Raw genomic sequence first — 20823 nt, 5'->3', positions numbered from 1 at the left:
TGACCCAGGGCTATGGGTGATGTGCTGGGTGCCCGTCCTGCTCCCCCTGCACTGGGAACTGCGGGCTCCAAGCTGCAGTGGGGCTGTGCCAAGGGTCTGGTTGGGGTCCAGGCTCAGCCACAGCTTCTCTGGGTGCCCTGTGCGAGCGCCCCAGCACCCTCACTGGGAAGAGTTTTCTTCCTGATGCCTAAGAAGTGCCGCTGCTGGGTCACAGGGAGTGATGGGGACACCAGCGGGGGCCCGAAGGCACTGGGAGGGCCAGGGTACTGCAGGATGCCCACTGCCAACTCCTCTCATCCTCCTTCCAGCAACCGAAAGCCCAAGCTCCACGTGATGGAGCATCCACACTGTTCATTTAACACATGAACAAACCATGCCAGCAACAAGTCCCCATTATGGGGTAACAGCCTTGTGCTCCCCTGGGAAGAGCTGGACGTTGCTGATGGGCAGAGCCCCACAGCATCAGGACCGACCGCAGCGGACGGGGTGAGCTGCTCCCCGCCAGCCCGGAGCTGTGGCCAAGCTCCCCAACAAAGGTGCTATTCAGTGCTGATGGAGAGGAGCCCAGCGCCGCTTCCGCTGCCGTCCAGAGCCAAGAAACAGCTCCCAGGAGAAGGGGGCCGAGATGCACCCCCAGGGATGCAGACAAAAGGAGCCGGTGGGCGCAGGAGCGGCACCGTGCCCGGCACTGGCTTCGATCTCCGGCCCCAAGACGGGCCCCGCTTGTGTTAACTGGTCCTTGAAGAGAGATGGAGGTCTGCAGGGCTTGGTTTTAACCATGGGCTGCTCCCAGGAAGGGGTTGGAATGGGGCAATGCCTGAGGATCGGCGCTGCACCCCTTGACACCCATCCCCAGCATCCATCACCATCATCAACCAAACACACCGGAGCAGCAAATCCCTCCTCCCTGCACCTGCAGGAGAGGTTGTGGCTGCCAAAATCTCTTTAGCACTTCCATCAGTGCCTGTGCCAAGTGCTTAGTCAGTGACTTCCAGCCATGCAGTGGTTTGACTTTGGTTAAAGCTCTGGCAGAGGCCGTGAGCATCCTGGTGCGCTCAGGCCCTGGCTTGGATTCAAAGCGGCCAGGGAAAGGGCTTTAGGTGCAGCATGGGGCTGATGGGGTTCCATAGGGTTGGTTCTATGTCACAGCAGGGTGCCACCCACAAGGAGCCAGGGCAAGGTCCTACATGGTGGGAGCTGGTGTGGTACTGGTGGAGGATCAGCCCCATGTTTGCACCAGCACCAGGGCCCTTGAAGGACAGCGGCTTCACGCTGGCAGGGGATAATGGGTTTAAACAGTGTAGATTTAGGTTAGATCTTAGGCAGAAGCTCTTCCCTGTGAGGGTGCTGAGGCGCTGGCACAGGGTGCCCAGAGAAGCTGTGGCTGCCCCATCCCTGGCAGTGCTCAAGGCCAGGTTGGACACAGGGGTTTGGAGCAAGCTGCTCCAGTGGAAGGGGTCCCTGCTTGGAGCTGGATGAGCTTTAAGGTCCCTTCAACCCAAACCAGGCTGGGGTTCCATGGTTCTTAGCCCACAGCCCCCTGTAGCGCTGTGCTCTGGGGGATGGGGGCTGATGGTGGTGGCTGTTCCGAAGCCATCCTCTGTAGCTCTCACCCACTGGCACTGGGCTGTGCCATTAACAAACGCGCTGCAGCTCCGGCCGTCAGGCAGCTGATGGGGTGCAGGAGGGTGCAGAGCCTGGGAGCCCCTGCATGGGAAGGGAGAAATCTCTGCCACCACCCTGGCCACTCCTGGGTCCCTCCATCACACATGGACCAGGCTCACGGGTCAGAGCCGCTCTTGCTACTGCTGGTGCCCTGTTTGCCAGCACAGGCTTTTGTGCCACATAATGAATGGGATGGTGACCAGGAGACACAGCACAGGGGCAGCAAGCAAGGCCATGGCCATGACGCATCAGGAGCATCCCTCTGCTCCCTGTCTCCCTTCCCTGCCTGAGGTTGCCCCTTTTGGTGTGGACACCAGGCCTGCATCCCCATCCCAGGGCTCTGCCGTGCTGCAGCCACCCTCCTCTTCCTCCTGCTCCTGCTCCGTGTTGCTGCTGGGCTGTGAGGAAGAGCAGGCTCGCTGCAAAGCCTGAGTGGCACTTTCCTGATAAATCTCATGTAAATCTGGCTCCATCCCTCCTCGGGTGTTAATGGGATTGGATCGCCCCGAGGTGCTTTGTGTGCCCACAAAGGCGAGCGTGGGGTGGGAAATGTGCAGAGCTGCAGGGAGCCAAAACCACGGTGGGGAGGGAGATCTGGAGCTGCAGCTTCATCCCCCTCCATGCACCCCTGGTCCCTGTCCCGGCCACCTCCTGTGCTGCTCTCACGTGCTGTCCCCTTCCCTCCCTCACAGAGCTCCTCGGATCCGCAAAGAAAGTCAACGTCAACTTCCAAGACACTGATGGGTGAGTGGGAGCCCTGTGCCTGCATGCAGGGGGGTGCGCGGGCAAGGGTGCGCGCGCTGCGGGGTGCCACGGACAGGGGTGCGTGTGCTTGGGTGCGTGTGCATGGCAGGGTGCAGCGAGCAAGAGTTGTGTGGGCACACCGGGCTCTCCGGAGCAATGGAGTTGGGCTGTCAGGGTTTGGGTGGGCAAAGCATCCCTTGCACCCCCAGGGTCCCCCCGCACTGAGCAGGGTGGCAGGACATGGGGCTGGGCGATGCCACTTGGTCCCAAGGGATGGGTCACTGTGCCCATGGAAATGGTGCTGAGCAGAGGGGCCGGATGAGGTCAGGAATGGGGGAACACGTGGCTGCAGCAGCGCAGGTCCCACATCCTCGCCCCGTGGCAATGGGCATCCTTTGGTACCATCAGCACATCAGCTCTTCTGAGCCACGCATGAGCACGTGTGTGTGTGCACGGGTGCATGCGAGCATGCAGATGTGCTGCTGAGCGCGTGTGTGCGTGCAGGCATCGGTGCACACGTGTGAGCACATCAACCAGTGGTGGGGAGGGGGCCTGGTGCTGCCTGCATGGGGCAGGGGCTGGAGGGTGCGATGTGGGGCAGGGCAAGGGGGTGCATCACCCCATGGACCACCTTGTGTCATGGATGCTGGAGCTGGCACATCAAAACGGGGCTGTGTTGTGGTAGAGGTAGGATGGTCATTGAGAGCTGCAGGCAGGGCCCTGCTCACATCCTGCTCTGGCTCTGGCTGGCTTGGGGGTGCAGAAGCAGCCCTGCACCACCTCCAGCCTCCAGTGATGCTCCTGGAAAGGATCCAGCCCCATTGCTGTGCCTCAGGTCCCTATCTCCTGCTGACTGCAGGGCTGGTGGGTGCCATGGGTGAGCACCCACTGTGCCCGTGTCCCCAGGGGACCGTGCCCTGCACAGAGTGTGGCCATTGCAGCCAGCTGGGCTGTGCCAGGGGGGAGCCCCTGAGGCAGCCCCGGGGGGCGGGGGGTGCGATTGGCACCATCTTGAACGGATCTGAGCTGGGCGCTGGAGCGGAAAACGCTGACATTTCCCCAGCAGATGCTGGGGATCGGCTCCGCAGGAGCTGTCTGCTCACATCCCTGCTCCTGCAGCGCATCCCGGGCGGCAGCTCCGCGGGGAGCGTGGTGGCTGAAGCACGGTACCCAGAGCGGATGTGTCCCCCTTGACCGGCGTCCTGGTGATGGGGGTCAGATGGGATCATCGCCCCATCAACCTCTTGGGCACTGGGACATCTACTGGGGTCCGTGCTCCAGGGACACCGGGTGGCCTGGGGATGGGATGAGGATGCTGTGTGCGACAGGGCCCGCAGCAGCAGGCAGCGGGTGCGAGCGCAGCCGCATGGAGGATGCTGCTGCCGGGAGCAGCAAGTAGGTCAGCTCCTGGCCTGCTTCCCAGCCATGAGCCTCCCGGCGTGGCCCATCCATCCCGGCTGCTGTGGAAGCAGAGCGGGATGTAGGACCGGGGGCTTCCCCCAGCACCGGGCAGGGGCACCGCTGCCATCTGGCAGCCTGGGTCCCCTTGTGCCAGTGCCTGTGGCTGCATTGCCAGCGCTAGGCTGGGGGAAGTGGGTCAGTGGGGAGGGAGGGCAGCTCCACGGCTCTCCCATCCTCAGTGGGGACCCCCCCTGTGCCTGCCCTGCCCATTACCTCCAGCCCCACGGGGTCTTCTCAGCTTCCCCAGGGAGCGTTTCATCGGCATCTGCATCCGTCTCTCCCCAGCATCCCTGGACCACCATTCTAGGCACACCAGCCCTTCAGCATCCCCAGCCCTGCATCCCACTGCATGGGCTGTGGGGTTTGTCCTGCAGCTGCAGAGCCCCAAGGGAACGTGATGGGCTGGAGACCAAACCCCTATCCGTGCTGGCACATCCCACCCTCTGGCCCATGTTGCACACTGGGATGTGGCTGGCTTCTTTCTCGAACACGGCTGTGTAAAAATCCCTGTGGCTCTTTATCCCAAGGAGGGAGGTAGAGCTTGGGGTACCCGGGGAGCTTGGGGGCACATACACATCGGGGGTTGCAGGATGCAGAGCGGGTGCCCTGGGGTGCTGCGATGGGGGCGGGCTGAAGGTCATGCTGCCGGCACAGGGACAATGGACCCTGACACCGCGGCTGGTCCCCAGGTTCTCGGCTCTGCACCATGCAGCTCTTAACGGCAACACGGAGCTCATCTCGCTGCTGCTGGAGGCGCAGGCTGCGGTGGACATCAAGGACAACAAAGGCAAGTCCCTGGGTGCTGGCCACGGCCCCCTGCCCCTCTGCAGGCTCTGGTTGCACAGGCACACCGGGGGCTCACAGCCTGGCCACACACAGGCATGCGGCCCCTGCACTATGCGGCTTGGCAAGGCAAGAAAGAGCCCATGAAGATGGTGCTGAAAGCAGGCTCCTCCGTGAACATCCCATCGGACGAGGGGCAGATCCCCCTGCACTTGGCGGCTCAGCACGGGCACTACGACGTGGTACGGTGGGGCCGGCAGCGCCGGGGGGGCCCGGGCTGCCCTCCCTGCCCTCGCCGAGCTGGGGTCTCGCTCCTCCGCAGTCAGAGATGCTCCTGCAGCACCAGTCCAACCCCTGCATCATGGATAACTCCGGGAAGACACCTCTGGATCTGGCATGCGAGTTCGGCCGGGTCGGGGTAAGTCATCACAGGGCCGGGGACACCAAGGGGAAGACGATGGGGACATAGCGACATCCCTGGGGATGCTGGAGCATCCCTGCGGGGCGCTGGGCAGCATCAGGGACGGGCAGTGGTGGGGACCAGGGTCTCTGTCTGGGGGCTGGGAGCGGGGCCGTGGCCGTGGCAGGCGGCTGAGCCGCCCTTGCAGCCCTGCTCCGTCTGTGCTCGCTGATGCAGGTGGTGCAACTGCTCCTGAACAGCAACATGTGCGCGGCGCTGCTGGAGCCCAAGCCGGGGGACGCCACCGACCCCAACGGCACCAGCCCCCTGCACCTCGCCGCCAAGAACGGCCACATCGACATCATCCGGTGGGTGCCGCGGGCAGGGGGCAGCACCGGGATGTGTGTGTGCATCCCCGCCCCCGGCTGAGCCCACCGCCTGCCCCGCTGCAGGCTGCTGCTCCAGGCTGGCATCGACATCAACCGGCAGACCAAGGCGGGCACGGCGCTGCACGAGGCGGCTCTCTGCGGCAAGACCGACGTGGTGCGGCTGCTGCTGGATGTAAGGGCCCCCCCAGCGCTGCGGGATGGGGATGCGGCACGGCGTGTTCATGGGGCCGGAGGGTGCTGGGGGGACAGCGAGTTGTCTTAGGGTGGTCCAAGAGGTCCGATGGGGTGGAAGGGAGGAGGACAGCGCCTTCCAAAGCTCTTTCCATGCTCTTGCAGAGCGGGATCAATGCCCACGTCAGGAACACCTACAACCAAACAGCTCTGGACATCGTCAACCAGTTCACCACCAGCCAGGCCAGCAAGGAGATCAAGCAGATGCTGCGGGGTAGGGGGGGACTGGGAATGGAGGGATGGAGCACCTCTGCTCTGGGGAATGGCTGAGAGCGTTGGGGTTGTTCAGCATGGAGAAGAGAAGGCTTAGAGCAGCTTTCAGTTCTAAAAGGGGCTTATAAGAAAGATGGGGAGAGACTTTTTAGCAGGGCCTGTTGCAACAGAATGAGGGGTGATGGTTTTAAACTGAAAGAGGGAGATTGAGCCTGGATGAGAGGGGAAATGCTCTTTAGAATGAGGGTGGTAAAATACTGGCACAGGTTACCCAGAGAGGCGATGGATGCGCCATCATCTGCATGTGTTCTGAGCAGCCTGATGTAGTTGAAGATGTCCCTGATCATTGCAGGCGGTTGGAACTGGACGAGCTTTAAGGTCCCTTCCAACCCAAACCATTCCATGATTCCATTCCATGGGCACCCAGCGCCATTCCCGCTCTTCCCGCAGATGCCTCCGCCGCTCTGCAGGTCCGGGCCATCAAGGACTATTGCAACAACTACGACCTGACCAGCCTCAACGTGAAAGCCGGGGACGTGATCACGGTGAGTGCGGCTGGGGGGGCCGGGGGGCCCCGTTGGTGACACCGGCCCCTGACCCGGCCGTGCCCCCAGGTGCTGGAGCAGCACGCGGACGGGCGATGGAAGGGCTGCATCCACGACAACCGCACCGGCAACGACCGCGTCGGATACTTCCCCTCCAGCCTCGTCGAGGCCATAAGCAAGAGAACAGGCAAATAATGTCCCCTTCTCCATTCCTTGTGTGGGGCTGCTCCCAGACTGCAGCCCCAGGGAGTCCCGTTTCAGTCTGGTGGGGACTGGGGTGTTGGGGGTCAAGCTCAGCTGGGGTGATGCCCTTGTCATGCATTTGGGGTCAGTGTCCCCACCATGGGCATGGCGATGGTGCCATGGAATACGTGGAGTTGGTGTCCCCGTCATGTATGTGTGGTTGGTGCCATCGAGCACATGGGCTTGGTGTCCCTGCCATGTGCATGGGGACAGTGATGTTGAGTGTGTGGGGTTGGTGTTCCCGTCATGCATGTGGGGCCGGTGCCCTGTGAAGTCCATGGGGCTGATGTCCCCATCAAGCGCATGGTGTTGGTGTCCCCACCGTGCATGTGGCGCTGGTGTCCCCATGGAGTGTGTGGGGTCGCTGCCCCTGTTGTGCCTGTGGGTTCAATGCCCACCTGATGCACAGGGGGCTTGGTGCCAGCAGCCCCAGTGCTGGTCTGGTGTTGGGCTTGGGGAGGCACTTGTGGTGCCAGGAGATTGGTGCATGGGGAGAGCCGGGGGCATCACTGCAGACTGGGGGGGATTGTGCAGTGGTGGGGACACGGGACCTGGTGCTCGGGGTCTGAGCAGGGCTTGGGCACTGATGCCAGGGACCCGGCACTGCCCCATGGGGGCCAGGGGCTGTCTGAGGGATCGCGCCCTGCTCCCCTGCCCTGCGGCTGCCTGTCCCCATCCCCATCCCCATCCCTGGAGGTTACCTGGGGGGTGTGTGGTCCCCCGTGGCTGTCCCTGCTGCCAGGAGCAGCACAATGGGGCTGGTACCTCTGTGGGCAGCATTGAAAGGTCCCACATCAACCATCTTGCTCCCCACTGCCCAGCCCTACCCAGTCTTGAGGGTGGCCACATCGCTGGTACACGGGTAGAGAATGGCACAGAGGTGCCATGTGCTGGCCAGGCAGGGGTAGGGCCACCCTCTATGTGTCGGTCATGCTGGTCCCACGGGATGAGGTTCAATGTGTGCGCTGTGTGCCGGTACCATGGGATGAGATCCTTGACTCCTGGGATGCCTCTTGGCTCCGTAGCAGTGACTCCAGGGTGTGGGGCTCTGTAGCCACCCCATCGGCTGCAGCCCTGAGCTCCGTGCAGTGGGGCAGCAGCATGGGGCACAGTGGGGTGGCTGCAGTAGCACTTGGCCAGCTGGGCACGGGGGTGCCGGCACTGCAGCCCTGCCCTTCCCAGGATGCTGTTATGTGCCCCACGTCCATGCCCTCATGGGGGGCCGCCGTGCGGCACTGGATGTGCCATGGGCTGTACCCTGCGCCGGGCTGGGCCCTGCGCTGAGCTCCCGCTGCTGCTCCTTGGCTCCGCATCGGTTCCGTCTCGGTTCTGGCTTCTCCACGTCCCTTTGGTGGCTTTTTTCTTTTTGTTTGCTGCTTTGGTTTTTTGCCCCGTTTCTTTTTCTGTTCTTTTGGTTTATTTCCATTTTTGTGGTGGCGCTGAGCGGGTCTCGGTTATTTTGATTCTTTTCATTTTGTCTCTTGTTATGTTTTATTATCAGGTTCATGGGAGACTGTAACAATCCCCCAACAGTACCAAAAGATCCCGCTCCCGGCTTACGGGGCTGCTGTGCTAAACGGTGACGCCTCGTCCCATCCGTTCCATTCCCTGCCTCCACCTCCACCTCCACCACCACATTCCCATCAGACTCTTTTCAGTTCCTTTGGCTATCACAGGCTCTCCCCTAGCAGTGCCGACGAGCCGCCTTACGGACAAGGTAGTTCACCGCTCGCTTCGTGCTCTCGATGGATTTCTTTCGTTGCCTTTAACGTGTGTATCGAGTCTTTTCTCTCTGCTCGGCCTCTCCCCCCCCCCCCTTCTGCCGTGCTGCGTTCGCCCATGCGCAGGCGTGTGCGAGTGCGTGCCCGTGGGTGTGCATGCAGGCGCGTGCATGTGTGTGTGTGTGCATGCAGGCGTGTGCGTGCACAGATGCGTGTACACGTGCATGTCCCTTCCACTGCACCCCCTCACCAGCGCTGCTGTAGCACTGCGGGGCCCATGGCTCTGCTGCTGGGACATCCCCAGTGCCCCGCATCCCACCCGCACCACCCGGTGACCCCCATCCCACCATCCCATGTCCACATCCCACCCACAGCATCCCAGTGACCCTCATCCCACCATCCCATGTCCATATACCACCTGCAGCATCCCAGTGACCCCCATCCCACCATCCCATGTCCATATCCCACCTGCAGCATCCCAGTGACCCCCATCCCACAATCCCATGTTCATATCCCACCTGCAGCATCCCAGTGACCCCCATCCCACTATCCCATGTCCACATCCCACCTGTAGCATCCCAGTGACCCTCATCTCACCGTCCCATGTCCGCATCCCACCTGCAGCATCCCAGTGACCCCCATCCCACTGTTCCATGTCCCACATCCCACTTGCACCATCCTGTGTCCCACAACCCACCTGCAGCACCCCAGTGTCCCACATCCCACCCACACCTCCCTGGTGTCCCCCATCCCACCCACACCATCCTGATATCCCACATCCAACCTGCAGCACCCCAGTGTCCCACATCCCACCTGCACCATCCTGGTATCCCACGTCCCAGCTGCAGCACCCCCATGTCCGGCATCCCACCAACACCATCCTGGTGACCCACATCCTACCCACACCTCCCCAGTGTTCCCCATCCCTCCTGCACCACCCCATGTTCCCCATCCCACCCTCATCACCCTGGTGTCCCCCATCCCACCCGCAGCACCCTGCAGCCCCTGCTCTTCTTCCCACCCTGCCCCTGTGCATGGGGACCCCCAAAACCACCCTTGCCCAGCGGGGAGCCGGGGGCACAGGGACCCTCTGCCTGTTGCAGCCTCTCCCACCGAGTGTTTGACACCCCATGAGCAGCTCTAACCGGGCTGGGGCTGTGGTGCTGGGTGTGCTTCCTGGGGGATGCTCTCGGGGCTGGCTCAGTGCTCAGCTAAACACTGGGGACCATCCCTGTGTGCGGGCAGGCGATGGACGCTGCAGGTCTATGAGTTGAGCAGAGATTTGGTGGGGGGTCTGCATTGTGCAGCCCATGCCATGGCCTGGGGGCTGCCACCGGCTCTCTGGCACCGGGGGTCTTTGCCTGAGCCCCAGTGGTGCTGGTGCAGTGGGGTTGCACTGGGAGAGCACTGGGCTGGCGGTGCTGGCGATGGAGACAAGGGAGCAGAACCTTTCCTGCAGGGTTTCTCTCGGTGCTGGGTTGCACCAAGCCTGACCCCAGCGGCGCGGGCTCCTCTCGGTGCGGCTCAGGGATGTCCCATCGTGATCGTGGTGTGGCCATTTGTCCCCTTGGTGCTTCTTCGGTGACTTTATCAGCTCGGACCATCCCCCTGACTGCTAACGGGGCGAAGGGCTTAAGGAATTGAAACGGGCAGTGTTGGGGTGGCAATGACCGAAGCCGGTGGTGGGACTGGGCTGAGCCAGGCCCCTCGGTGGCTGGTGCTGGGGCTGTGGCAGTGCCAAGCTTCCCAGGGCTGGTGTCCATCTCACCTGGTGCTGGTTTGAGCTGTGCTCTCTCTGTGGGCATCCCTGTGGGCCCCGGTGCAAGCAGGAGGTGGCAGAGGTGGGCAGTGCGGTGAGCCGGCGATGGATGGAGCGGTGCTGCGGGGTGGCTGGATTCTCTCACCCACTGCTGTGTCACTGGTTGCCATGGGGCACCCTGGGGGGCACAGGGGCGTTCAGCTCTCATTCCTGGCCCCACATGGCCCCTGTGTCCTCCCTCAGATGGGCTCAGGCAGCCGCAGGGCCGTGGCCAGCATCGCCTTGGCCCATGGACAGGGAGGTGGGAACCCTGGTCCCCGCTGCTCAACTTTGCTTCCCTGCACTGGGTCTTGTCCCCATCCTGCTCTGTACAGGGACAACGCGGCCCCTGTGCTCTGCCTGGGCTGAGCTGCGGCACTGGGGAATCCTGGCATAGGTCTGGCGGCAGGGAAGGGAGAGCCCTGTGTGGTGTGGTCCCAGGCTGGTCACCGTCACCCTGCGGCATCTGCTTGGGGGGTACCAGCCCCTGGGACAGCGCTGGCACCCCTGGGCACGGCTGGGGACCCCACACCTTCACTGCATGTGGCAGTGATGGGCCCCGGGTCACCTCGTCCCGTGCCACACCGCTGCGAGCCCGAGCGCACGGAGCCGCGCATGCCTGATGGCTGCTCTCTCTGCTCTGCCACCAAGGGTCCCGCGGGGCCGACATGAGCCCATCGCACCTCTCGCCGTCGCAGGGCGGATCGGCTGCACCGGCTCCCACCGAGGAGATCTGGGTGCTGCGGAAACCCTTCGCAGGTACGACCCTCCCCGTCCCCATGGGGAGCACGCCCCGGTGGTGGGGCACGGTGTGCCCCATCCTGGCCATGGCGCCTGGTGCCCTCATGGCATCTCCTCTCTGCGCAGGTGGTGACCGCAGCAGCCTGGGCAGCACGGGCAGCGTGGCCTCGGCGCGCAGCTCGGGCAGCGGGCAGAGCGCGGGCAGCGGGGCGCACGCCCTGCACGCCGGCTCGGAAGGTGTCAAGGTAAGAGGAGCCCCGAGGCGGCCGTGCCAGCCCCTGGTAGCACTCGGCTCCCGGCCGGGCACCGGCACTGGTGTGGGTGTTTGCTGCCCTGGCAGCTGCCCTTGGTCACTGATGGGATTGATGCTCAGATGGGTCCTGTACGTTCTGCCTGCACCCGGAGTGTCGCTGATGGTAGCCACCAGCGTGTCTGCTCCAGGAGGCAAGCTTAGACCTGGCACGATGTCCTGCTGTGCTTCAGGGGCTGCGTGTGCGTGCAGGATCCTGCTAAAGCTGTGTGCTGTGTCTCTGCTGCCACTTGCAGGGTCCCTCTGCGCTGCACTGTACACTGCTGGCATGCTGCCCACTGCAGCTCCACACTGCATAGAGCATCTGCCTGCTGCTGCCAGCACACAGCACACTGCACACTGCAAACTGCTGCCAGCATGTTGCTCACTGCATCCTGATGCTGCTGCCGGCACATTGCCTGCTGCATCCTGATGCTGCTGCCAGCACATTGCCCGCTGCATCCTGATGCTCACTGCATCCTGATGCTGCTGCCGGCACATTGCCCGCTGCATCCTGATGCTCACTGCATCCTGATACTGCTGGCGGCACATTGCCCACTGCATCCTGATGCTGCTGCCAGCACATTGCCTGCTGCATCCTGATGCTGCTGTTGGCGTATTTCCCACTGCATCCTATGCTGCTGTCGGCATGTTGCCCACTGCATCCTGATGCTGCTGCCAGCACATTGCCCACTGCATCCTGATGCTGCTGTTGGCATTCTGCCCACTGCATCCTGATGCTGCTGCCAGCACATCGTGCTTTGTGCAGCACCGTGGAGTGTCCTGGCCTGAGGCTCCCGTGACCCCATCTCCCCTGGCATCCTGCCTTAGGGATGCTGGGCACTGAGGTCGCTGTAGGCTCTGCTTTGCACCGGGGGTCCCCCCTCCACCAGCACCAGCAGCCTGTGCCGGATACGTGCCGGGCTGGATTCGGGGCACCGCGGGCGCTCGCTGCCTGCGAGGCACCATCTGTGCTGCTGCCGCTCTCCCCTCCGCAGCCCGGATCCGCTGCGCCTCTCCCTGCCCACCCTCGCCCGGGCGCAGCACCCGCAGCGGCGCCCGCAGCACCCGCCTCACTCCTGCCTGCTCTTCCCCCCTTTCCCGGGGTGTTTTTCAGCTGCTGGCAACCGTCCTTTCCCAGAAGGCTTCTGCGCAAGAGTGTGCCGTGGGCGATGGGCCGGCCAAGGCGCAGGACATCCCCGCAGGTGCGTGCTGCCGGAGCAGGAGCAGCCCTGGCCCTGCCGCGGGCGCGCCGTGGATCCAGGGATCTGTCTTTTTGTTTTATTGCCACGGCGCCCGTCGCCAGAAGGAAAACGTGTGGGTAAAAAATGACTCTGTCGCCTTTCGGCTGCTGCCAGGCCTTCTCCTGCCTCGGTTAGTGGGGGCCCCGTGGGGGGGTAGGGGGGGCGGCGCGGCGGGCAGGGGACGGCAGCGTTCCTCCCCGGCCCCTTCCCTTCCCCTGGCCCCCCACCAGCCCCACCGGAGTCCCAGCTGGGGCCGGCACCGCCAGGCGGGGGAGGGCTGAGGGCTGGGGGCTGCGCTGGCAGCGGGGAGCACGGGCACGGCACGGGGGAGGCACAAGCTTTTTATTGGGGGGGGGAACACAGATGGGAGATGCTCATGCGAGGAGGATGCACACGTGGGAGATGAGCGTGGGGGGTGCTCGGGCTGCGGAGATGCACATGCAACGGGGATGGGAACCTGGGAGGGAGGGATGTGAGCACGGGGAGGGGGATACGTGCAGAGCGGGGATGCACGCACAGCGGGGGAGATGCACACGCAGAGGGGATGCACACACAGAGGGGGATGCGCACACAGAGGGGAGATGCACGTACACAGAGGGGATGCACACGTTGCTGGAGGAGGGGGAAAGCACACACTGGAGAGGAGGATGCACACGCAAGTGGGATGCAGACGTGAGGGAGATGCACACAGCAGAGAGATGCACATGTAAAGAGGATGCCCACGCAAGTGGGATGCAGTTGCCAGAGGGATGCACATGCAAGGAGGATGCACACGCGCACAGGCACATTGGATACACACGCACACACATTGGAGGCACACGCACGCACATCGGATGCACACAACGGATGCACACATGCAGGGAGGATGCAATTCCCAGCCGGGGGAAGGGGCTGCTCTTGCTGGTCCCCATCAGAAATAGGAGGCAGGAATTTCTGGGCAGCCCTCATCACCCCCAGGGCTGGCGAAGGCACGAGCTGGAGGGTGGGTGGGCACCGGGGGGCCCTGGGGGACAGGGCAGTGTGTGCTGCTGGGCCCGTAGGGGTGCAGCGGGTGGATGAGCCCCGTCACTCAGTGGCATGGCTGGAGCAGGGCTGGAGGCTTTGGGCAGCCAGGAAACCTGCTCTGAAGGGGGTTCTGGCTGGGTCCCTCTGCTCAGAGCTGCACTGGATGGAGGGTCCTGCAGCACCAAGGCTGGGCTGGGGGCTCGCCTGGTGCAAGGTGGCTGTCCCAGCAGTGCCATAGCATTTGCGAGCTGAGTACCCCATGGTGCTGGTGGCCCACGCCAGCCTTGCCAGGATGGAATGACAGGGCTGCCTGCCAGGGCCTGGGCACAGTGCCCTGCACCACCCCTGCCCATCCCAAGGGAACAGACCCTGTGCAGGGCATCCTGGGATGCTCGGGACTGCTGTGCCGGGTGGGTGTCACTGTCCCATGCCTGCCCTGGGCGCCGTGGCGGCGGCACCCGCGGGTGTCCAGCCGCAGCCCTGGTGACCGGTGCCTCCCCGGTAGGTGCCTCGAGGTCGCAGAGCGTGGCCAGCTCCCCATACACCCCCCAGCCCCCCGCCGAGCCCCAGCTGAAGAAAATGGAGCCACCATCAGAGGGGAAGGTGAGTGGGGGGCACCGGGCTGGGGAGACCCTGGGGAGGGGGGCACTGGTCCAGCCCCCATTGCTGCAGGTGGCAGCCCTGTGATGCTGGCACGGCTCTGGTGCCTTTGCCGTGCCGTGAACCAGTGCTGTGAGTGAGTGACCCCATGGCCCCAGCCCCTGCACACCCCATGGCACAGACCCTGCCGGCGCACGGATGGATGTGGGGGCAGCCCAGGGCAGGGGTTATGGGTCCCCATCCCTGCGGCTGCCCTGAGCCCTGCTGTCCCTCTCGCTGCCCCAGAGCTCGGAGGCCGTGTACCAGTGGCTCTGCAAGTTCCAGCTCCAGCTCTATGCACCCAACTTCATCAACGCCGGCTACGACATCACCACCATCAGCCGCATGACGCCCGAGGTGAGCCCGTGGGCCGGCGGTGCCACGGGGAGGGTGGCACAGTGGTGTGGGGTGGCCCTGACCCCTTGCTCTGCCCCAGGACCTCACGGCCATCGGTGTCACCAAGCCGGGGCACAGGAAGAAGATTGCGTCTGAGATCAACAACCTCAGCATCCCCGAGTGGCTGCCGGAGTACAAACCGGTAAGGGCTGCGTGGGGATGGGGATGGGGAAGCCACATCCAGGGTGGTGCCTGGTCCCCTGCACCCTGTCCCCTTCGGGCAAGGGTGGCAGAGGGGGATGAGGCTGGGCAGTGCCAGATGGTGCCAACATCAAGCTTAAACAGGGGAGGTTTAGGTTGGATATAAAGAAGCTCTTCCCTGTGAGGGTGCTGAGGCGCTGGCACAGGGTGCCCAGAGAAGCTGTGGCTGCCCCATCCCTGGCAGTGCTCAAGGCCAGGTTGGACACAGGGGCTCGGAGCAAGCTGCTCCAGTGGAAGGGGTCCCTGCACTGGCAGGGGCTGGAGCTGGATGAGCTTTAAGGTCCAGCAGGACGGGATCACCGCCGTGACACGGGTGCTGTGCTGCCATCCAGCACTGAGCTGTGCCCCGTGTACCCCCCAGGCCAACCTGGCGCTGTGGCTCTCCATGATCGGCCTGTCCCAGTACTACAAGGTGCTGGTGGAGAACGGCTACGAGAACATCGACTTCATCACCGACATCACCTGGGAGGACCTGCAGGAGATCGGCATCACCAAGCTGGGTAAGGCCCGGTGCTGCCGCGCCCGCTGCAGTGCCTCCATCCCCGGGGGCGATGCTGATGCCCCTGTGCCACCCCCAGGCCACCAGAAGAAGCTGATGCTGGCGGTGAAGAAGCTGGCGGAGCTGCAGCGCGCCGAGATGGGCAAGTACGAGCCGGGCACATTGAAGAGGAAGGCGGCCGCCGCGGCGTGCCCGGAGGTGCTGGCTATCGAGTCCCCCCCGCCGGAGCCCCCCGAGTGCCAGTCGCCCAAGATGACCACGTTCCAGGACAGCGAGCTCAGCAGCGAGCTGCAGGTGGCCATGACGGGCGAGGGCCCCGAGGAGCCCGCGGAGAAGGCGGCGAACCCGGCGGGCCCGGTGACGGGGCTGGGCGGCCGCGCCAGGGTGATGAGCAGCTCGCAGGAGCTGCTGGGGGACGGCCCCCGCGGTGCCCCCGCCGCGGCCATCTCCAAGAGCCAGGAGTACCTGGCCGATGGGGCCGGCGAGGGTCAACCCACGCCGCACAAGGAGGGGCGGCCGCCACGGCACGGTCACCCGGTGAAGCGTGCCAGCGTGCCGCCCGTGCCCGGCAAGCCCCGGCAGCCCTTCCCTGCCGCCAGCGGGCAGCTGACACCGCCGCAGACCCCCGGCAAGCCGCGGCCCCCATCCCCGCAGGGCCCGTCGGTGCCCCACGCCACCGCCAAGGTGAAGCCGACCCCGCAGCTCCTACCACCGGGCGAGCGCCCGGCATCGCCGCGCTCGCTGCCGCAGTCCCCGACGCACCGCGGCTTCGCCTATGTCCTGCCGCAGCCCGCCGAGGGCGAGGGCAGCCCCGCGGCCGTGCCCGTGCTGCCGGTGTCGGTGCCGGTGCTGTGCCTGCCGCCCGCGGGCGAGGGCGAGGAGGAGCCGGGCCGGCCGAAGAAGCGGGCGCACAGCCTGAACCGCTACGCGGCCTCCGACAGCGAGCAGGAGCGGGACGAGCTGCTGGTGCCGGACGCGGGGCCCTACGCCACGGTGCAGCGGCGCGTGGGGCGCAGCCACTCGGTGCGGGCCCCCGCCGGCGGGGACAAGAACGTCAACCGCAGCCAGTCCTTCGCCGTCCGGCCCAAGAAGAAGGGGCCGCCGCCACCGCCGCCGAAGCGCTCCAGCTCCGCCATCTCCAGCGCCGGCATGGCCGAGGACTTCCCCAAGGATGGCGAAGGAGAGGCGGCCACCAGGGCCCCCGCCGCCGCCGATGGGGAGAGCCGCCGCGAGCAGCGTCGGGCCAGCGACCTGGGCGGCAGCGTGGACACGGGCAGCGCGGGCAGCGTGCGCAGCATCGCGGCCATGCTGGAGATGTCGTCCATCGGCGGCGGCGCGCGGGCGCTGGCGCTGCAGAAGCCGCACGGGGCCCCGGTGCCGGCCAAGGCGCCCGATGGCTACTACCTGCAGCCGGGACCCCCGCCGGGCAGCCCCGACCGCGCGCGCGTGGCCACCGTCCTGGCCACCGTCAAGCACAAGGAGGCCATCGGGCTGGACGGGGAGGTGGTGAACCGGCGCCGGACCATCAGCGGCCCCGTCACCGGCCTGGTGGCAGCCGCCCGCCGCGAGCGCGCCGACAGCGTGCGGTCAGAGACGGGCACCGACGGCGCTGGCGAGCGGCTGCGGGCGGAGCGCGGCGGCTCCCCCGACGGCATCCCCTTCGCCGAGGAGGGCACCCTCACCATCAAGCAGCGGCCACGGCCGCTGGGGCCAGCGCGGGGCGAGGCAGGTGAGGGGCTGTCCCCAGCGCACCGCCACGGCGACCTGGCCAAGGTGGAGGCCAGCGCCACGCTCAAGCGCCGGATCCGGGCCCGGCAGAGCCAGCAGGATGGAGTCCGCTTCGTACTCACCGAGTCCGACACCGTCAAGCGCCGGCCCAAGGCCAAGGACAAGGAGCCGGCGCTGGAACCGGCCTCGCTCGCCGTCTACCAGAACGGCACCGGCACCGTGAAGCGGCGGCCGGCCTCGGAGCTGAGCGGGGCTGAGCCTCCCGCCACCCCACCGCCCGCTGCCCGCACCGACGGCCCCGACTACGCCGTGCCGCCCGTCGAGCACAAGAAGCCCTTCAAGCCACCGGTGTCCCCCAAGCCCGTGCTGGCTCAGCTGCCACAGAAGGTGCCCGGGCCACCCGCACCCATCCCCAAAAAGGTGCCCATCCCGAGCCCCGGCAGCCCAGGTAGGTGCCAAACCCCCCCCCACCCCGCCCCGCTCCCCAGTGGGGTGGCACCGCGCATCCCACCACCCCTGTGCCCCTTCTCTCCGCAGAGGTGAAGCGGGTCCATGGCACGCCGCCGCCGGTGTCCCCCAAGCCCACGCCGCCCCCCACGGCGCCGAAGCCCCCCAAGCCCCACGCCGCCATCCAGTCGGTGAGCGCCGGCTCGACGCCGGCCCCGTCGCCGGCGCGGCAGCTGGGTGCCGGCACGGCCAAGCCGTCCAGCACGCCGCCCTCGCTGTGCTCCAGCCCCGCCAAGCCGCTGTCACCCGGCGCGCAGCCCGTGCCGGTGAAGCCGCCGCGCTCTGCCATCGCCAGCCCCTCCGTCGACAGCGCCGGCTCCGAGCTGGCGCAGCAGAAGCTGGAGGAGACGAGCGCGTCCCTGGCCGCGGCGCTGCAGGCTGTGGAGGAGAAGATCAAGCAGGAGGACAGTCAAGCGCCAGAGTAAGGGCCGAGGGCGGCCGGTGGCAATGGGGAGGGCGTGGGGCTGTGACGGGCATGGGGATGGAGCGGGACAGGAGGTAACAGGGGTTTGGGCTGTGCCACCGTGGTGGGAGTGGGACTGTGCCGGGGTGACATTGGAAGGATGCTCCTCGAGAGCATCACGAGCCTTTGGCTGGAACCACGTTGAGGAGGTGACCCTAGAGAGGGCACCAGCTCCAGCGCAGGATGGGCAGGGATTCCAGGGCATTGGGTGCACTGTCTTGGAGAGGTGGCAATGGGGAACCTTGAACTGGAGCGTACTGGGGCTGGGTTGGACCCATGGGGAGGTGACACTGGGGAACGTGGTGCTGGAGCAGAACGGACAGGGAGACGTGGGTGCGCTGTCTTAGAGAGGTGACATTAGGGGACCTTAAACCAGAGCACGGTTGGGCTGGGCCGGGCCCAGCCATGCAGCGATGCTGGGGAGGTGACACTGAGGAGGTGACCCTGGGGACATGGTGCTGAGCTCTGCAGGGCAGGAAGGGGCAAGGAGGGCCACGGCATGGAGCAGAGGGGGGGGGGGTGTACAGTGCTATTGCCCCCATACATGTCCCTGACCCTTCCCCACCTCTCACCCAGCTCTGCCGCGGAGTCGAAGAGCACCGTGAGCATCCTGGACGACATCGGCAGCATGTTCGACGACCTGGCGGACCAGCTGGATGCCATGCTGGAGTGAGGGGCGCCAGGGCCCCCCGAACCTCAGGGCTTACGTGGGCACAAGGGCACAACGATCCACGACCCCCCCCCCTGCCCCAACCCCGGCCCCGCCGCCCTCCTCCCCGTCCCCTTTGTACAGCCGTCCCCTCCCGGACGTCCCGTCCCTCGGGGTTTGCACAAAGAAGAAGATACCTCAGGATTGTGCTCACGGACTCGGCGCGGCTCCGGCAGAGCTTTTGCAGCAGCAAAAAAAACAACCAACCCAACACCAGAAGCAGCAAAGCAGCGCATCCCGGATGGACACGGTGCCGGTTGGGGTGGGGAGAGGGGGTCCTCGACAGCCCCGGTGCCGCTGCTCACCGCGAATGTAGCACAAGCCCTGCCCGGCGCGGCGGCCCCGGTGCCGTGTGCCAGCGGCCGATGGCACCGCAGGTGACGGCGCTGGTGGCGGGGCCGGGTGGGCAAATGCACTTGGGTTTCTTTTCTCCTCATTTCTTTTAACTCTTCCTTTGTCAATGCTCTTCCTTCCCCCCGCCCCGCCACGGTTGGCGGCGGCGCAGGGGCCGGGGTTGCCCCATGGAGGGATGCTGGGGGGCAGCGGGACGTGCCCCTGCCCGGCCCCTCCTTGCAAAGGGGGGGGGACAGGACAGTGATAAGCTATAAAGAAGTATTAATTTATTGGAGGGGAAGGCAAGAAAGATATAAAGCAGAATTCCCTCCCCCTTCACCCCCCCCCCCAAGATAATAAAAAGAATAAACTTTAACAAATATATATTTAAAAGATTTAAAAGTATTAGCAATTATATATAAAGCAGTTTAAAAGAAATCAAGAGAAAACTGGATTTTAGCTTGAGAAGAAGAAGAAGAAGAAACAAAACACTATTAGATTATACTAAGCTGTGTGTCTTGTGGCAAACTCATTCTCCGAGTAGCACAATATTTACCTGTTCTCTGGGTGGAAGGCTCGTGCAAGCGGTTTCGTTCCGTTGGGATTCAGTGTTGGCGTCTTTCTGTTCTGCTCCACCGTTCCGAACTCAAAGGATGTGCCTTGTTTTCTGGAGGTTTTTGTTACTCCTTCTCCTGGAGGTGGTTCATTTCCTTTGGAGCGTCTTCAGGCTCGGGTTGGGTTTCTTTCTATTCGTTCCTTATGGCATCCGTTGGGGTGTGCGTGGGGTGTCTGTGTGCGTGCGAGCGTGCGTGTGCTTCGGGTGTTCATCCCGGTGTATATTCCTGTATAAACTGGAGTTGGAGTCTGGTTCAGTCGCTTGAGTCCTGATGAATGCATCTCTCTGCTTGTGGGGTCCAAAGTGTTGCTGGTCCTTTCTCTACCAGAGGCTACGCAGTGGTCTCCATCCCCCTGCCTTCCTCCTCCTCTTCCTCTCCATCCGCCCCCTTGCCCCCTCGCCTCCCTCCCGTTGTGGTCGCTGATCCAGATGTGTTTGGCACAACTTTGACATTTCTTTACAAAAGAGGAAAAAAAAACCGTTAAAAAAAAAAAAAAGACAAAAAAGACTTTAAAAATAGCAAAAAAAAAAAAAAAACATTAAAAAAAAAATCACTCGCCTGAAAATATCTGTTGAAAAAGAAAAAAAAAAAAGATGTATCTAAACCAGAAACCCCCATAAAGTTCTACATGATGGATATATACATATATATATTTTTTATGATTAAGTTATGGACTCTGTATCGTACCCCATCTGTCGAGCTATGCATCTTGGTGCTTCTCCCCGCTCTCCTGTGCTTAGATTTCACCTCTACTCGTCTTATTCTTCCTATTCTGAATAGTAGGTGGCTCGTGGTGCTGTGAAGAAGTTTGCTCCTATACCAAGTCTGGCAACAACTATTTAAAGAAAAATAAAAGAACCTAAAACCCTGCGGGCTGCCAGCACTGTTTGTGTCCCGAACAGCAGCAATGGGGTGAGATGGACCCTGTGGGTGCTGTGTCGTGGTGGGTGTTACACTGTGAGGGCCAACACTGGGGTGGGTGACAACAGCGGCACAATGGGGCAAGCCCCAGCACAGAGACTGGGGGAGAATGGCTTGAGCAGCCCCTTGGTCAGCCTGAAGGAGACCTGAGAGCAGCTCCAGTGCCTAAAGGGGCTGCAGGAAACCTGGAGAGGGGGCTTTGGCCAAGGGCCTGTAGGGACAGGCCAAGGGGAATGGCTTGAACCTGCCCGAGGGGAGCCTGAGCTGAGCTCTTAGGCAGAAGCTCTTCCCTGGGAGGGTGCTGAGGCGCTGGCACAGGGTGCCCAGAGAAGCTGTGG

General features: G+C 64.0%; 1 protein-coding gene across 1 annotated transcript in view; it reads left to right on the top strand.

Annotated features, from left to right (window-relative positions):
• CASKIN1 (CASK interacting protein 1) overlaps positions 1 to 18775 on the top strand; it is a 29636-nt gene extending 10861 nt beyond the window's left edge. Inside the window, exons 2-21 of the mRNA XM_065686621.1 lie at positions 2358 to 2409; positions 4560 to 4657; positions 4750 to 4895; positions 4976 to 5071; positions 5291 to 5421; positions 5506 to 5614; positions 5779 to 5887; positions 6337 to 6431; positions 6501 to 6618; positions 8176 to 8391; positions 10845 to 10952; positions 11061 to 11179; positions 12341 to 12428; positions 13978 to 14075; positions 14358 to 14468; positions 14548 to 14649; positions 15070 to 15208; positions 15287 to 17383; positions 17473 to 17863; positions 18482 to 18775. Coding sequence (XP_065542693.1) covers positions 2358 to 2409; positions 4560 to 4657; positions 4750 to 4895; positions 4976 to 5071; positions 5291 to 5421; positions 5506 to 5614; positions 5779 to 5887; positions 6337 to 6431; positions 6501 to 6618; positions 8176 to 8391; positions 10845 to 10952; positions 11061 to 11179; positions 12341 to 12428; positions 13978 to 14075; positions 14358 to 14468; positions 14548 to 14649; positions 15070 to 15208; positions 15287 to 17383; positions 17473 to 17863; positions 18482 to 18578 — 4520 coding nt within the window. The 3' untranslated portion in view covers positions 18579 to 18775. The remainder of the gene's footprint in view (positions 1 to 2357; positions 2410 to 4559; positions 4658 to 4749; positions 4896 to 4975; positions 5072 to 5290; positions 5422 to 5505; positions 5615 to 5778; positions 5888 to 6336; positions 6432 to 6500; positions 6619 to 8175; positions 8392 to 10844; positions 10953 to 11060; positions 11180 to 12340; positions 12429 to 13977; positions 14076 to 14357; positions 14469 to 14547; positions 14650 to 15069; positions 15209 to 15286; positions 17384 to 17472; positions 17864 to 18481) is intronic.
• The last annotated feature ends 2048 nt before the right edge of the window (positions 18776 to 20823 follow it).

This window comes from Lathamus discolor, chromosome 6 (assembly GCF_037157495.1).
Source record: "Lathamus discolor isolate bLatDis1 chromosome 6, bLatDis1.hap1, whole genome shotgun sequence".
Lineage (NCBI taxonomy): Eukaryota > Metazoa > Chordata > Aves > Psittaciformes > Psittacidae > Lathamus > Lathamus discolor.
Note: the sequence above shows the minus strand (reverse complement) of the source record. Positions and strands in the feature narration are given on the sequence as shown.